At 45.7% G+C, this 18244-nt stretch overlaps 1 protein-coding gene across 4 annotated transcripts in view; it reads left to right on the forward strand.

Annotated features, from left to right (window-relative positions):
* FTO (FTO alpha-ketoglutarate dependent dioxygenase) overlaps positions 1–17928 on the forward strand; it is a 377562-nt gene extending 359634 nt beyond the window's left edge. For 2 of the 4 annotated variants that reach the window (XM_032612139.1, XM_032612145.1), the window contains one exon: positions 15552–17928. In XM_032612139.1, the coding sequence (XP_032468030.1) occupies positions 15552–15705 (154 nt within the window). In that variant the 3' untranslated portion in view covers positions 15706–17928. The remainder of the gene's footprint in view (positions 1–15551) is intronic. The other 2 variants (XM_032612144.1, XM_032612140.1) reach the window with 2 other exon arrangements.
* The last annotated feature ends 316 nt before the right edge of the window (positions 17929–18244 follow it).

An 18244-nucleotide genomic window follows, 5' to 3' on the forward strand; every position in this document is an offset into this window, starting at 1 on the left:
CGAGGCAAGGACATGGCCTCACTCATTTTCCCTGTTGGAAAAAGCCTTCTTCCCAGAGCCAGGGGGCTTTGGGATGAGGTGGCCGGCACTGGTCCACACATGAGTATTTACCAGAGGTGACTCCGGGGGTCTGTGGCTGCCTCGCCTTGACAGGTGAAAAAATGCTGCCTAAGTGCCCTTGCCAAGGTCACCCCACAAGCAATCACTGGTGCTGGGAGAATGCGCTCACCCCAGACAGTGAGGGAGCTACAGGCCCAAGCTGTCAGAGCCCTGGAGTGGGAGACTGCGCCAGCCCGTGGAAGACGAGAGCGTACAAGACGGTAAAGTAATAAATAGATGATGGCCGGTCTCTCTGCCTTGCTTGCTCCTCGGAGATGCCCAGGTGGGAACGTGGTGGCTGTGATGATTAGTGAATCAACCCACCCGGTTAACCTGCAGTTTGGAAGCCATGTGCAGCCCTAAGGCAGTCTCTGGGCTACTCATCCTTCCTCTCCAAGGCGCCAATGGGCTTTGGTCTGCTGCTGGCGACGCCGGCAGCCCAGCAGAAACTTCAGTTGGAGGATTTCAGAATTTGGTCCGCTTTCTATTGAAGTGCAATTTTTTAAGAAGTCCTTTCAAATCCAGTCATTTTAGAAGCAACCCCTGCGCTGACTCAGAGGTCTGCTCAGTCTTCCGTGGCTCTCAGCATCTAGGATTACCCCTTCTTCCTCAGCCTGAATCCACGGCCCCCAGAAGTAAATGAACAGCCTCAATTGGATGTGAGTTGCGTTCTGAAGATACACATCAGGTGAACTTAGGAACACAGGGAGACTTGGGCGGTACTTCTTCTTTTCTCTTGCAGCACGAAGGGGAACAAAGCGTCAAAGCTGCGGGGATGGACAGGTTCAGCGCTGCCCCCTCCCTCGCGGCCGGCTTTGGGTCGGGGGGTGGGCCTCAGGCCAGGGAAGAGTCTTAAGGAGGGTATTTTGCTTCATCCACAGAACACCACGAGTAGGCTGAGCATAGACGTTTACTCTCATGAAATGGCCCGGTTCCTAAAGGAGTAAGAGGTTTTCTGCAAACTATGGGACTAGATCCTGTCACTTCCCTGTTTAAAGCCTCCAGTGCTTTCTCATCTTGCTGAGAATAAAATCAGTCTGTACAGTGGCTTCCAAGACCCTGGTCCTCTCTGACCCCTCCTCCTTCCTCCCTTGGTCACCCTGCTTCAGCTACAGTGGCCTTCTTGCTGTCCCTTGATCAAGCCTGACTCATTGTCACCTAAAATCCGCTTCCCCCGATAGATGCCTACTGCTTGCACTCCAGCCACAGCCCTTCCTCCACCCCCCTCCATTCGCTCACTTATTCGTTTCCTGTTTGATTTGCTCCAGAACATTGATCTCTAGGAGACATTACCTTAATGTCTATTTGCTTCCATTGTGTGGCAGAGAATACTAGTTTCTCATCCTGCCCACATCCTTTCCTTCTTCCTGAGTATAGAATCCCAGTTTTAATGGAGGAAAGAAGAGGGTAACACATCCAGTTAAAAACCTACAGGGACTTCCCCGGCAGTCCAGTGGTTAAGACTTTGCACTTCCACCACAGGGGGCATGGGTTCAACCCCTGGCCGGAGAACTAAGATCCCACATGCTGTGCAGCCAAAAATAAACAAAACTGTAAAAAAAAAAAAAAAACCCTACACTTCGCAGCCTCTTTTGCAGCCCAGGGGCTGAGTTCTAGTCAGTGACACGGAGGTGGAGGTTGGTTGGCTGTCTTCCTTAGAAAGAGGAGGTGAGGGCATGTTTTACCCCTCTCTCCTTTCTCCCGCTCCTGCCTGGGAAACCAGATATGGTGGCTAGAACACCTGGACCATAAGGTGACCTCAAGGATGGCAGCCATGAGCTAAGGATGGCAAAACAAAAAAATAGATGCAGCAGCCTGGGTCCTGGATGTTTCAGGTGTACAGCAAAGTGATCCGGTTATACACATATATATGTATATATCTCTTTTTTTTTTGGCTGTGTTGAGTCTTCGTTGCTGCACACCGGCTTTCTCTAGTTGGAGCGAGCGGAGGCTACTCTTCCTTACATTACGCAGGCTTCTCACTGCAGTGGCTTCTCTGGTTGTGGAGCATGGGCTCTAGGTGCGTGGGCTTTAGTAGTTGCAGTGCATGGGCTCGGTAGTTGTGGCTTGCGGGCTCTAGAGCGCCGGCTCAGTAGTCGTGGTGCACGGGCTTAGTTGTTCCGCAGCGTGTGGGATCTTCCCGGACCAGGGCTAGAACCCGTGTCCCCTGCATTGGCAGGCGGATTCTTAACCACTGCACCATCAGGGAAGTCCCTATATATTTTTTGAATTCTTTTCCATTATAGTTTATTGAGTTTTCCTCCTTCTTGATCACTGAACCCAGCAGCATAGATATTTGTGTGGGTAAAAACAATTTTAATTTCTAAATGTTAGCTGCAGAAACAGCGTCATTCAGTTCCTAGGGGTATAAAATGCAGATTTGCTTTGGCTTTGAGACGAGGAAGTTTCTGACATCTTTGGAGTTCAGCGACCTTGTTAGCGTAGCAATCCTGATGCCACAGTTGCTTCGACTTCTTGCCCTTCTACCGAAGAGCTACACTAAAATACAGTTTCATTCCTATCATAAAACATCCGTAGGCAGATGGAGCCATTTATTATCTCTAATCTTGAAACGGCAGCTTAGAGAATCCAAGGATTCTTGGGCTAGGGTGGAATAGTGCCCAGAGGGGTGCATGATACACATATGTTATCTTGAGGGAATAAGAACTTGCCTGCAAAAATACTTTTTGGATCAGAGTAACAGTGATTGGTAGTACTTGCAATTCTACCAATAGAGGAAGTGCAGTTTTGTAGAAAAATGCTGAACTAGCAAATGACCTAAGTTTTAGTCCCAGCTACGTGTCTTAGCAGCCATGTGACCCGGAGCAAGGCCCACACGTCCTAATCTCCCCAACTGAGACAGCACCTTTATTTCCTACCCTAGTAGTGAGGGTCACATGAGATAAGGTATGTGAAGGTAAACCATAATATTTATATGTAAAATCCCAGTTTTTAAAAGATGGGAAGAACCTCGGGGGTTGTCCAACCCAACCTTTCATTTTACAGATCTGAGTACTGATGGCCAAGAAAGTCCAGGTTTTGCCCAAGGTCACAGGATAGGGTAGTGGTGGAGCTGGGTCTTGAGTTCCCAGACCAATTTTCTTCCTACCATCTCATCCTCTTTGTCCACGGATGAGATATTGTTATTATTTCTCCTTTGGTTGTGCCTTTGCATTTACTGTCTTTATCATAAAATTGGTGATATTGCAGAGAGATTAGTCCTGCCTTAAGGAAGTACAGTTAGAAGTTCAGACGCAAGTTGCTTTCAGTCATCTGTGCATCGCACCGTATTTACTGTGGCTACAATGGGGCAGACTCTAGGCTTGGAGGATATAGCAGTGAGTACATCAGGGATCCCTGCCTTCAGGGAGCTTATCTAACACACACACACACACACACACGCACACACACACCCTAGATGGTATCAAGTGTTGTGGAGAAAAATGGGGCAGGAAAAGAAGATGGGGAGTGGGGAGTGCTGGGTTGGGTAGGTAGGAAGGGGAGATGCTGCTGTCTTACGTAAGATAGTCAAGGAAGGCCTTACTGATTGGATTATGTTGAAGTGGTGACCTGAAGTAATAGGGGAGCGAGCCACATGGATATCTTAGGGGAAGAGTGTTCAAGGCTGAAGAAACAGCAGGTATTCGAGCGCTCTGGAATACCTTTGCCTGTCCAAGGAAGAGCAAATCAGCCAATACGACTGGAGCAAAGTGAGTAATGGGACAAGTGGAAGGAGAGGCCAGAGGATGGGGGATGACCGGGGCGGGGAAGCCGTAGGTCACGAAGCGACTTGTGGACTATTGTAAGAATTTTGACTTGGACTCGGTCTTTAAACGGGTGCAAAGCAGAAATTCTTCAGAAGACTGGGATGCCCTTGATCAATTGACATTCTGCTTTGACCCACCATTTTCTCTCTAATTCCTCATTTGGACTGCCCCCCACCCCGTTGGTTTGCGGCTCCACCAAGTGTTCTATGTAAGTGCTCTTGACCTATTAGTGAATGTTCTTAAAGGAGAGAAAAGAAACAAAGGCCCAGTAGCTTCCTGTTCTGTATAAGGTTAAGATAAACTGGGGAGATGCTTCCCGGCATCCAAAAACCAATTAAGCAGGTTACTTGGAAGTATTTCTAAAAACAGCAGCACAGTGGAAACTGACTGACAGGTGAGCAGATGGGAGGACCATCGACTCAAATTTATTTCACAGCTTACAACTCAAATGAGCGTTCCAAAGTCAGAACAGCTGGCCTTTTATTCGGTAAGCCACTGTCCTTTGCTTTGCTTGTCTCTCAAGAGTAGGAATGGATTTTGCTCCAGTGGAAGTTTGTCCATCGGTGTTTGACTTTGCAGGGGAAAATCCTTTGTAGAAAACAAGCTCTTGATGTAAATCAGATTTCTCTGTAATGTCTGCTTCTTTCATGGGTTATGAAGTTTCTGGATTCTGGAAATCGATGGCGTTGGCCTCTTAGCTTTCATTTTCATAACCGTATTCATTACCTCTGTGCCTACTGTTATCTGATTCTGAGTAAATGGAATTTAACCAAGTAATCAAAAAGCAAAAGTCTTCAGGTTTGCAAGAAGAAACATTTTTTTAAACGGTATAGTGCATCTGAAAATCACAGCTGCCTTGAATTTCTGATTGTAAGTTATTCTGGAATCTTTCTGAAGTTTGAGACTGTCCCGTGCAAACTTTGCTTAAGTTTCAGGCAACAGGGAAGTCATGAAATTTGGAAAGGGTTATCTTTTGTCAATCATGGTCCTTTGTGGGGTACTGTGCTGACAGAGGATGGAGGAGAGACCGTATTCTATGGCTGAAAGAAGGGCTTGATACTACCCAGTGGGGATTTTGTTCCAATAATTGCATCAAATTGGACCTTCTGCCATGTTGCAGGTATAGCATTAATATTACTCATTAAGTCATATGCCTGTATGCTTCCCTCCCAATGGCAGAGGCACTGGCAGAATATATTTTCTTCCAAAGTGTTTGTTTTCATTGTTGCCCTTTAAAAATAATGAGTTCATTCTATTCCCTTGCAAGGAAAGTTACTCTAGACTGCTTTGAAATTGTATATCTTTTGTTGAGCACCTTTCTGCAGTGGTTCCATAGCTTTGTGTGCTGGGGAACCCAACCCGGCCTCTCTTAAAACTCCCAACCAAGCTGCCTCAGACTTGATTCATATAATCGTCCAGCCGATTTGACCTTTATATTGTTACCCTTGGCCAGGTAGAAGTCATGCAAGTTTCAGATGACCCTATCATGTGACCAGAGATCAAAGGTCAGCAGCTCCTAAATGTTCAGCTGTCAAGGTAGCCCATTCATCACTCTCATTATGTAACTGACAAGCTGACAAATGAACCTGGGGATAAAATTGTTCTCAACTCTTTACCTCCTGGATTTACACCCCCGTGTTGGGCCAAGCAGTCTCCAATGTTAAGTGGTTCCATGGGCCTGCTGGAGTCCCTGAAGTAGGGGGAGGGACTCCAGGAGTACTGTTTTCTGTGCCAGACCTTGTGAAGTCACCAGCTACCTACTTAGGGAGCCACGTTGCAGGTCTACAAGAACTGACCCTGAGCCTGGTGTCCTCTGAAAGGGAGGCGAGTTTAATGTGAGTCCTCTGTGGACCCAAAGACACCCACGTGTCACCCCCACCCACCCACATACCACCTTCAGCATCTTTGTGGTCCTTTGTGGTAGGTTAAGATGGTGCATGTTTTCGCCAACTGGCTCAGTCTGAAGAGTCACGTGTGAAAATTCACATGGACAGGACCCTCCTCCCGGGAGTCTAGCTTGGGGCTAGGTGCCTTTGGAAAACTGTTTATAACCAGGACCCAAACTGATTCTCTTGATGTCTCTATTTTGGAACAGTACAAAGAGCTTGAGATTAGGAATCAGACAATTTTGCCAAGTCCTAACTCTATCCTTTCTTTAGCTGTGAATTGGACAAGGTATTTAATCTTCTGGACCTCCATTTTCCATTTGAGGACATACCTTTAATTAGAAGACTTATACAGTGCCTGACACTTAGTAGATATGATGGGCTATTTTTAATGTTTCTATCAGCATTATTACTATTCCTTTGGTCTGAGAGGAGATGTCATCAGGGAGGCATTGGCATGAGAGAATTGCTTTATAGTATCTCCCATAGCAACAAAAACCTCTGAAAAACTTATAAGGGCAGAACGGTGAGGAGATGTGAGGATTACACAGTATAATTACACAGGTTGGGAAGAAACCCTAAAGAAGGCAGCAGATAGTACGGTAGAAGGGAGAAGGGCATGGCATCCCCCTGGACCCCGAAAGAAAGAACAGAGACGCCTATAAGCCATTCTGTTACCAAAAAGTGTCCCTGATTTTTAGACCAGTAAGAGGTCTTGTGACCTTGTCTCTTCATCTCTTGACCCCTTGGAGGTACTATCTGAGCACCTTACCCCTCACCCCAGGGGCCTCTCTTCTCTGGTGGAGTCTTTGCCACAGGTCAGAGGAGCTATTAGCGGTGACCTGGAGTGGGACAAAGCCCTGCTTCCATACGCTAGGAGGACAGGGAACCCTGGTCAAAGGAAATTCCTTCTTGGATCCCAAGTAGGAACTCTAAATGTTCATTTTCCTTAAGCAAAACCAGACACCCTGCTATTCATGGCCACTGGGCTATATAATATATTAATATTATATTTCAGAGAAATTATAGGTAATACTGGTGTTGAGGAGGAGAATTAGGAGCGATGAGAACCATTATTTACATGGAAAATGGTGAGTTCCAAACAAATGTGGAGAGCACAGTTATTTGCAACAGCTGGGCTTGGCCTGGGCTGTTCTCTGTGCTACTCCCTTCTCCTCCCAATGAGGGAACAGTATAGGTTCACAGTAGGTACTCCATAAGCATGCTGATTGATTGACTGAGATCTAGACAGCAGGGTTTATCCATACTGAACAGCACAATGATTTCTTGCAAAATGGCTGGTTATCCAGATGGCTGAATGGCATTATCCTGGTATTCAAAAGCATTTGGGGGATATTTGGCTTTTAGAGCAGCTAAGCAAGCTCTTCTATCAGGCTTCTCCCTTCTTCCCTGAAATGTGAAGCCAAAAGTAGATTTTTAAATAACCAGAAGTTAAGTCGAGTCAAGCTTCTCAAGTGGTCATGGCTGAAAAAATACTACCTGCTAAAAAGGTATATTGACCCACCCCATCCCCCCCAAAAAAAGCTGACCCATGGGCCAAAGTGTGGCTTTTCCTCACTCTGATGTGTGTTGACTTTACTGATCTGAGAACATTAACATGTGAGTCAGAGGCAAGAGGTTAAAAGCCTTTGAAAGAGAAAGTGAGAGTGTCCTTTGTTGGAACTCACTCAGGAGTTGGTTCTGCTTAGTGGTTCTGCAGTAGGTAAACTGAGTTATACAAATCAAACAAGCTGATTTCATACAACCACCTTAGTCAAAGTAGACCATCGTGATTCGTATGACAGGGCAGCTCTTTCTTTGTCAAGTTGTCCACAGAGCCATGATGGCAGTAACACAAAGTCCAAGAAGACAAATTATAAATTCATTGACTCACTCTTCTCTTTTCAAAGCATTTAAAGTCTCAAGGGTAGATGATTATAAACAGGTCTGCATGCTCGCCTCACCTCTAAGACAGATTATTTGGAACAAAGCCTGGTGAGACCATGAAAAACAGTACAACGGAGTAGCCTCTTACTCAAAGTGAGATTTGAAATGTGGTGTTTAATGTAGACATCATGGAGAGTCAAAATTATTTATGGAATCCCTTAAATGGTACATAAAGTACTATTAGGGAGTTAGATCCCGTGTTATATGAAAAAATACTTCTTTTTTTTTTTTTATAAATTTACTTATTTTGGGCTGCATTGTGTCTTCATTGCTGCGTGAGGGTTTTCTCTAGTTGTGGCAAGCGGGGGCTACTCTTCGTTGCGGTGCATGGGCTTCTTGTTGCGGAGCACAGGCTCTAGGCGCGTGGGCTTCAGTAGTTGCAGCACATGGGCTCAGTAGTTGTGGCACACGGGCTTAGTTGCTCCGTGGCATGTGGGATTTTCCTGGACCAGGGCTCGAACTCGTGTCCCCTGCATTGGCAGGCAGATTCTTAACCACTGTGCCACCAGGGAAGCCCCAATACTTCTCTTTTAAATATTGGAATAACTCTGTGTGGCAAGATGCTACGATTTTACTGGGCCCAGAGAAACTAAGAACGGAGAACATGCAGGTCCCACATTGGTCTCGAGCTCCCTCCAAAGCATAGAAGCCCATTGAGATTGTTGCCCCTTTACATCATTATTTCCCACTTTTTTCATGCTGGTCCTGGCCGTTGCGTTTTGCAGGTTAAATGTAGATTTGATGTGATATCACATCAGCGTTTTCTACTTGAGTGAAGCCTCTTAACCCTTGGTGCTGGTTTACACCGTTTGAGGGAATGTATTGTGATGTGGCTGATACCCTAAAACAGCCTTCTGTTTGACATGAACCAGGATGACGGTCAACTCCTCACTGTAAGTGAAAATTCCAGAAAAAAACTCTGACTTGGAGAAGACTGGATATTTTCTGATGAAGTTGTGAGTCTAAGTTGCTCTAGTCTTTTGGGACTTTCCTGACGGTCCAGTGGTTAAGACTTCGCCTTCCAATGCAGGGAGTGTGGGTTCGATCCCTGGTCAGGGAACTAAGATCCCACATGCCTCGTGACCAAAAAACCAAAACATAAAAAGCAGAAGCAATATTGTAACAAATTCAATAAAGACTTTTTAAATGGTCCACATCAAAAAAAAAAAATCTTAAAAAGAAGTGTGATGTCTTTCACACTTATTTTTTTAATGCATTCTTTTTAAGGGCTGTGTGATATTTCATTATCTGGTTACACATAGTTTATTCTTTCTTTTTTCACACTTATTTTTAAGCATTACATGCCCCCGGCCAACGTTGCCTAATCTGCTGTGTTTTAAAAATAGAACTTGTGTCACATAGGAAAGGGCTACATTTGTGCAGTAGTCTACATATTTTAAAAGGCTTTTATATTTTTATATACATTATTTAATTTTTATCTTCACAAAGTCCAGTGAACCAGGGAAACATGAACTTCGTGTAACAGTTGAGGAAAGTAAGAGGTTGGGAGATTTTTCTCAGGGTCACTCCAGGAATACAGTTGACCCTTGAGTAAATTTGAACTAAGAACGTCCCCTTATACATGGGGTTTTTTGCAATAAATATAGTCAGCCCTCTGTATCTGTGGATGCAGAACCCAAGGATATGGAGGGCCAACTGGAAGGGATTTGAGCATCCACGGATTTTGGTATGCAAGTGGGGGTTCCTGGCACGAGTCCCCTGAAAATACTGGGGGATGACTGTATAATTAGAAGTAGTTTATGCTCTTAAAAGATGAAGATGTATCTTTTACTTCTATAGATGATAGATGCTTACGCTATGAGAACCTCAGAGTCATTAGAATGAAGAGAAGGTTTTGTCAGTCATTTGCTGTAATTATTGTCACAGGAACATGAAGAAAAAAGCATTTTGCTCCTTTGTTTCCCCGGAAATGGTTTGGAATCTCCTGAATATCTACGTTTGGCAAGAATAGCTAAGTAATCAGGGGATAGCACCCATTTTGGTCCAAATGGGAATCCATGAGAAAGATGGAATGTGGTGGAAAGGGCAGCCAGCCAGATGTCCAGGGTCTGCGCGGCCCCGCTCTCCCACCTGCCATTGGATTAACCTGGGGAAAGGCAGCCCTCACGTCAAATGTGGTTCAGATACCTACCTCCCCATCTCTCTCAGGCTATTGTGAAAATTGAATAAATCAGTGCTGCATATTAAAATTCTTCGGGATGCTTAAACAATGTACAGAATGTACTCATTTTAATCAGGAGTTACTCTCTCCTTTCACATTAAAGAATTCTCTCTTAGGAGTTCATTTTTTTTGTCTCCTCAATGGCCTGTGCTTGGTAATATTTCTCCATCAAGTTCTAGTTTTTTGTACTTTTTTTTTAAAATTTATTTATTTATTTTTGGCTATGTTGGGACTTCGTTTCTGTGCGAGGACTTTCTCTAGTTGTGGCAAGTGGGGGCCACTCTTCATCGCGGTGCGCGGGCCTCTCACTGTCGCGGCCTCTCTTGTTGCGGAGCACAGGCTCCAGACGCGCAGGCTCAGTAGTTGTGGTTCACGGGCCTGGTTGCTCCGCGGCATGTGGTATCTTCCCAGACCAGGGCTCAGAACCCGTGTCCCCTGCATTAGCAGGCAGATTCTCAACCACTGCGCCACCAGGGAAGCCCTACTTTTTTTTTTTTTTTTTTTTTTTTTTTAACGCTTGTTTATCCCAATGAGTCTTTTAGCAGGAACCATTTCTCCCAAAATCTTTATCATTTCATCAAGAGTAATGGAAATGTTACCTGTCCTTCTTTATTTGTTGCAAAATTTAGGGACGAGGAGGAAGACCGTACATGTTTTCTTAAAATCGATGGCCAGCACATTACTGTAAAACCTATTGATTAAAAACACAAAGTATAATGTTAGTCATTTAGTCTGTGAAGTGATGCAATAAGGGAAGAAATTTATTCTCTGGCTCTTGCATTAACCTTTTATTGACTACTTGCATACCCATAATTAACACACACTTTAGCTAAAGTGGTTAATTTCAGCATGGCGACCAGTGTTCACTAATGTAGCTGGCGGTCCTCATCCTCCAAATGTAAGTGTAGCCCTGGGGGAATCAGCAGGCAGTGGGGCCCTGCGTGAGTTACACCTGGGAGAGGAGAGGAGGGGAACCTCTGGACAGCCGGCTGACAGGCCAGCCGACGTGACACCTTTCATCTGCTTCCTGTTACATCACTAGGTCATTCAGAGAGAACCACTCCCAAGCAGCAAGAGTTTTGAGGGTAGCTACAGAGTCCTTTGAATTGAAATAATGTGAATTTGGGAGGGAGAGAGATGAAGCATGTATTATTTTCCATAGCTCCCCTTGCAATGCCGCATAAAAGGAACAGGGTTTTCTGAGTAGATCTGAGTTTATTTGTTAACCCTTTAGGATGGGAGTAGAGAGCACAAGGTTGAAAGGGGAAACTGTAACTTCCTTACTGTTTAGCTGAGTTTCTTACTGTTTGTCTGGGCTCAGAATGATCTGCTATCCTTGATAAAGACATTTTTAGGGAAATTTTTTTAACTTTCTTTAGAAAGGTCATCCAGCTCTGGTCATTAAAACTGGCTTATTTTTATTTTATTTTATTTATTTATTTTTTTTGCGGTACACGGGCCTCTCACCGTTGTGGCCTCTCCCGTTGCGGAGCACAGGCTCTGGACGCGCAGGCTCAGCGGCCATGGCTCACGGGCCCAGCCGCTCCGCGGCATGTGGGATCTTCCCGGACTGAGGCACGAACCCGTGTCCCCTGCATCGGCAGGCGGACACTCAACCACTGCGCCACCAGGGAAGCCCTGGCTTATTTTTGCTCAAAGGCCAGTGTGGATGACACCAGCGCACTCTTGTTTTCTGGGTAGAAATTTGTCCCCAGTGGAAATATTATTGGAATCGAAAACAAAAGCCAGGGATTTCATGCTTTCACATGATCTCTGCACACACTGTACTCCATCAGCAGCATCTCAGTTTGGAGAGGACTATCAACATGTACCTGGCAGGCAGGGCCACGGCAGTGGATGTTGTAGAAGGCAGGAGGGCACCGAGCGGTGGGACGCATGGCCGGCATATCAGCCAGGACTCTTTGGGTCGCAAGTGACAGAAAAACCGAACTCAAACAATAACAAGCTCGTGCAACTGAAAAACTCGAGGCATACCTAGCTTCAGGTGAGACTCAATCCAGCTACTCAAACCGTATCACCCAGGACCCAGCCCCTTGCTGCATGGTAGCAAAATGACTATGGTGGTTCCAGATCACACATCCTAATAGTTCCCAGACCAGGCGATAAGAAAGTCTTTTCCCTTAGTTCCCAGACCCGTCCTTTGATTTACTCTCTCAGTCTTGCCCTGGAGAGGGTCACGTGCCTCCCCTAACCTCCTCCCTGTCGCTGGGAGAGTAGGATGTGCTGATTAGATCAAACTAGTCAAGGCTCTCCCCTGGCTGTAGAGGTGGAGCCAATCTCACTCAAACCATGTGGCCAAGCATAGGGATGGGACAGATTTCCCCACAGGAAACTTAGAATCTTCTTTGTGGGAAACTTGGGAAAAGACACAAGACAGCCAGTGTCCACCACCGTCAGGACTCCTAAAACATTTCCTAAGAGAACTCGGGGCCCCTTGATTTGGCGAGAGCTACAGAGTATGCGTGCTGAGAAACAATCCAACTTTATTTCCGAGACATGCCAAGTCAACCTGAAACAACTGCGCTCAGACAGTCCAACGACAGCACCTGTTATGAATTCTGGGTCTTCAGGAGCAACTGCTAAGTCTTTCTGAATCTGAGCATTTTAGCCTGTCACTGGAGAGTTGTAGCAGCTTGAATACATAAGCCTCAGCGTCCTGGAATGTCACATTGTGATAGGATTCAGCCACAGGCTCAATCTGCTTCAAGCCAGAAAGAGCTGCTTCTGGATCTCCAGAGCTTCCCCCAGTCCAGAGGCCACCCAGTCAGTTAGCTAAAGGGAGGGGACAGTCGCAGGTACAATAGCCAGCCCTCTTGTTGGCATCTCCCATGGTCACTGGCACCCATAGTAGAAGTAACGATAGCAACAATAGTATTTAATAATTATTGAGGGCTCACTATGTGCCAGGCACTGTGCTAAGTACGTCTCATGTGTTAATCCATTTAACCTCCACAACAAGCCCATAAGTAATGTACTGTCATCTTCATCACCATCATCAGTATTCCCACATGACAAGTAAGGAACTGAGGCTTGGTGAGGTTAAGAAGCTTGCCCAAGATGTCATGCCCCAGGGAAGCAGCAGCTCCTGGTGCCCGGAGAACATCTTTACCACTGTGTTAGGAAATTAAGATGGAAGAGAGACAGAATGCGGGAATTGAGCAGGAGAAATTGAAACCCAAAGGGAGCTACGCCTTCAAGTCATTCTCAAGCCTTTTCTTTTTCAGTCCCACCATCCAGCATGGTGTTGAATTGGACATTGTGCTTTGAGTTGGGGGCGACTGTGCTTCCTCGCAGGTGAATGCATTACCTCAACAGCAAGCCCTCTGTGGGGTGCAGTCGTGACCATTGAGAAACTGGCGAGGAGCGCTGGGCATTAAAGGAAGAGTTTTAAAGTGATCTTGAAAGATCTGAATTAAGGCCCTGAAGAGACCAAACAAGGGGTTCTAGCTCTAGCCCAGAGGGAAGCAGGGGGTACGCACAGCTCCGAGCCTCTCAGGGCCGGCATGAGAAGGAGGTAGTACCCACACCGGCCGGTCCTTCCATGGGAAGAACAGTAGAAAATCAGAGCAACTTCACCCAAAAGAAAGCTGGGTGGGCTTGGGGAGCTTGTACAATACAAGTGTAAGCGAACTTCTGCAGCAGGTGTTAACATTTTTAATACTTTCTCAAAATGAGGGGGCAAAACCCACTGCCAGGTGAAAAAGCATCTCTGTTGACTTTTGACAAACCTTACGCTATTCGAGGTGGATCAACACTTATCACAGCCCTTTAATCTGCCAACCAGGGTAGTGTGTGCACAGATCGTTTACCCGCCGTGAGATGGAAATGCTTAATTTGGAATAACTCTCCCTACCTGGTAAATTGAGCCTTACCCTCTGATTCTGAGGCAGAGAGAAAGAACAACTTAAAAAGCTTTGCAGAGCCCCTTTGTAATTAGTCGCAGCTTCCCTTGAATATTAATTTCCCCCAGCCCTTTCATGTGATTTAGAGACTGTCTCTAGAACTGCAGAGATGCACCCACTGCAGTGAGGGGCAACATCTCAAACACCTATTATTATTAAGTAGTCTGCAGACCGTGCCTCTGTTCTTCAGTTCTGTGTGGGCTTATCAGTGCAAACAGTTTAATATTTATGCTAAGAGGATTGTCAAAAGCAGCTTCTGTTGCTTTAATTCTTGTTTTAAATAAATAATGAGAACATTTAAACACATTACTCTTCTTGGGGCCCTGAGGTCAGCTAATCTTATTATTTATGAAGTGATGTGCTACATAATGGTACTTAGTGCATGTTAACAGACGCTATTATCAGGGCCCGATGCGGAGAGCTGAAGATATATTGGAATGTTATGTGTAATGTACGACGGAGTGAGTGCACAGGATGCCAGGATAGCAATTAACCACCCGAGAAAATAGGTGTAAAGTTGAAGTATGTTTTCCCGTGGGGATCCCCTCACCATTAATAATTCCCCAGAGGAGAAGATGTCCTTTAGTTAGGAGCCCGCTCGACCATCAGGCTTGGAAATAGGTCCAGGATGGTCCATTCTTTGATCTCTTCATCATAGTTAGTCCTACACGGAAGACAGAGGATGGGTAGGACCCCTTTTTAATTGATTTAGAGAACAATGCCAAGAAGGTCAGGTGGGGTGGGGAAGAACCACGCAGCTCTCCCAGATGTACTCAGAGTGTTTCTTTTTGGTGCACGCACTGTCACCGCCATGTGCTCCAAGAGAGTAGAGAAACTGTTCGTTTCTTATTGCAATTTGTGTCTTCTTCTGTCTGATCATCACTTTTCAGATACGTAAAGCCAAAGCCACTGAGTTTTCCCAGACCAATTCCCAGTAAGCTGTGGTCTTTCGGCAAGGTAGATGCCTGCCAGGGCGCAATGATGTTGCCCCAACTTTCTTCCTACGAGGCTATAATTTAGTTGCGTATGATAATTAATTTCTCTACTATTGATGAACAATCCATTTAATAAAAACCGTGATTTAAGTGTTTTCCTTAGGGAGTCACTCTTGCTAGCCTCTTAATTTAATTTTGTGGAAGTTTTCTCCACCTATTCATCAGTGGAAATGATTATTAACCTCTATTTGCATATATCCTTATAAATCGGTCTCTCCTTGGAGTGCCTTTTTCTGAGCACAGCAGGCTGGGACACTTGTAAATCTCTGGGATCTCCAAAGTCAATCCCGGTCTGTAATATTGTTTAATCTATTCTTGGACGTTTTAATGCAGTAAATTCAATTTAATCTTTCCCAGTAATCTAGTAATACATGGAAATCCCGCAAACATTTAAATCTGATAATGGCTTAATCACACACTTTAAATAACAGTCGAGATAATGAAAAAATAATTCACCATTTTAAAGGCAGAGTAACTGAATTTCCCCGATGATTGGCTTCTACAAAGCCATTAGAGGTAATACAGATCTGGGCACTGGAAAAAATAAAGAAGTTCCAGCACCATAAAGAACAATTCTTCCTTCTTATAAACACACCTGCCTTCTGCCGCCCAAACTCACCCTTGTGTATCATCACCACCATCATAGCGGATCGTCACTGGGGCATTTGGCAAGGTCGCCCCAAGTTGCCCATGAGTTTGGGTCTTCCAGGCATTTCCTCCCAGGGGTAAACTGCCTGTTCTTACTCTTGCAGGTGCCAGTCCCGAATTGCCCGAACTCTACCCGCGGATCAGAAGCCAGAGTGCCGGCCGTATTGGGAAAAGGACGATCCTTCGATGCCGCTGCCGTTTGACCTCACAGATATCATTTCCGAACTCAGGGGTCTGCTTCTGGAAGCCAGACCCTAGAGAAAGAGCACAAGTCTTAGTTGGAGGAGCAAAGGCTGTTTTTGACTTCTCTCCTCCAACCTTGTCATGGGCTTAGGCAAGGGGGATTATGGGTAGACTGTGCCTTGGGATTGTAGACCCTGGGTCCCAGTTGGAAACAGCTAGGGAATGGAGCCCATGAATATTAAAATGTTTAAAAGTGACACAGTGTTATAGTGATTTGGTATTAAACAAGAACCTCCAACCCCCAAAGCTGTTCCCCACTTGGATTTTTAATGTGAGCCATTCCACTCCCAAGGCCCGGGAAGCGACCAAGGTGAGCCTGGCCTGTGGCAAAACCTAACCTAACTTTCCTCCTTCCCAAACCTTTGCAGAGACTCTGCAGGGGATGACTCTCAGGTCGTCCAGGGGAAGACCGAATTTAGAGACATTTAGCCCATTTTCTCACCACACCCTTTAGAGGCTATGCTGTTCAGTATGGTAGCCACTAGGTAGATGGGGCTCCTTAAATTTAAATTCCATTTTCATTGTAATTAAAAACTCAGTTCCTCAGTTGCACGAGCCACATTTCAAGTGCTTAGTAGCCATGTGTGGCTAGTGACTGCTGTATTGGACACAGAACATTTTCATCATTGTAGAAAGCCCTCCCAGACAGCAGCACTTCTATCAAAAGTTTGAGAGCGGGAGATTCTGTTTTCCCGTTCTCTGTAGCTGCTCTCCCCACAGGCGAAATAAATTAAAAGAGGAATGCCTCATTGAAGAGTAGCCTCTTTCCCTTCTCTAGGACAGCCTGGGTTATGAGCCCCGTACTCTGCACATAAGAATGGAGCAGTGTTGAAGATTAAAATAAAGTTGACATCCTGGCTTTAGGAAGTTTCCCTGATCTAATGAAAGAGACAAAGTCCTATTTACATTGCTTCCTGATTTTAGCCAGCATACTACATGTTGTTTTATAATTCCCCCATTCGCACGTAACGATGGGTAGGATTGAGGCTTGAAGAACCCTAGTGCCCATCCTGATGATGTTGGGGCACCAGAGAGACGATGAAGAGGTTAAAACTTGGGCTTTGGTTTTCGAGTGCCTGGATCTAAATGCCCAGTAGCTTGTGACTTTTGGTGTGTTACTGTGCCTTGGTTTTCTCATCTGTATGATGGGGATACTATAGGCACCAACTCATAAGGCGAAGATGAAATAACTTAGCTGCAGACTTAGAACAATTTCTGACACATATTTAAATACCCAGTAAATATTAGTATTATTATATGTCAGTAAGTGACCTGCTGTAGGCATTTTCCCCTCCCTTCCTCAGTCTTGGTGCCAGTTTTGTCTTGTGGTGCCCTGAACCCACCTCTCCCTTTTGGGCCTGGCTCCCGACCTTTGGTGACCCTGGAAATCATGAGAATAGTTAGCCCCTCTCCCCAGCCTGTCACCTTCTTTGTAGTTGTTTGCAGTAGTTGGAAAGCTGAGGAGCTTTTTTGCCCCTTGAGAGGTGCGCTGAGAACCAGACTCTCTCCCGCCAGCAGAATCTCGCTGGTTCAAGGTATGGGCTCATTCACGTGGAGTCAACCCCAGGGAGTTCACGTCACACAAAGGAGGCGGGGTTTCCTCATCTTGAGACTCTTGGTAGACATTGGATGAATTCCCTGATGTCTTTAAGCCTCAGTCTCCCCGTCAGTAAACGATGAAGCGCTGCCTCTCAGGGTTGTGGGAGAGATTAAATGAAATCACGTAGGTAAGGAGGGCAGGGCACGCAGAAGTCACCGGCTGGGCAGCCTCGGGATCATCTGGCCTAGTGTTTTATTTCACCCCCCCCCCCCCAGTGTCTGTTCCTTGTCATAGTTCACTAGGTGCCAATATTTAAAAATTGGGAGATTTCATGTAAAATAAAAATGTGTGCATCCTCTTCAGAATTCAGAACATCTGGCAGCCCTAGGCCTCCATCCTGGCATGGCAAAGAGCTAGGTAGCGTCCTCTCAGGCAGGGCGTGAACCCTCTGTGGCCCCCGTTGCTCCCAATTACCATTTATTGTGAACCCGACTGGCGTTACGCCTTCGTGTCAGCACCCTCCAAACCTGCTTGCTTGCATCCCTAGAGTAGAAATGAATAATAATGTTGAGTGCTTACCCCAATATATGTGTATTACTATCGAGCTATATTTGTGGACTGCTTGTACTAATAGGTCATGTACATCATAAAACATGCATAAACAATAAAAATACTGAAAGGATGAGATAAGAAACCAAGAGAGGTCCTGCTATTTTCTCCTTGCACACCAGCAGGTGGGCCTGCTTCCTTGGCCTGGGGGGCGCCCAGGTGGAGAGAGTCCTCGGAGTCCTGCAGGTGGGGGAAGAGCCAGGGGTTGGAGAATCCACTTCCGGAGTGAATCTGAAAGGTGAGATCACGTTTGCTCAGAAGAACTGGTGGCTTTCACTAAGCATGAGCTCATTGTGTTTAAGGGTTACATACACTCTCTGAGGAAGTTTCAGGTGGGTAGAAGGAGGAAGGGCAAGAGGTGATTTACAAAAAAGGGGGCTTCCCTGGTGACGCAGTGGTTGAGAG

The sequence above is a fragment of the Phocoena sinus genome, chromosome 19 (assembly GCF_008692025.1).
Source record: "Phocoena sinus isolate mPhoSin1 chromosome 19, mPhoSin1.pri, whole genome shotgun sequence".
Lineage (NCBI taxonomy): Eukaryota > Metazoa > Chordata > Mammalia > Artiodactyla > Phocoenidae > Phocoena > Phocoena sinus.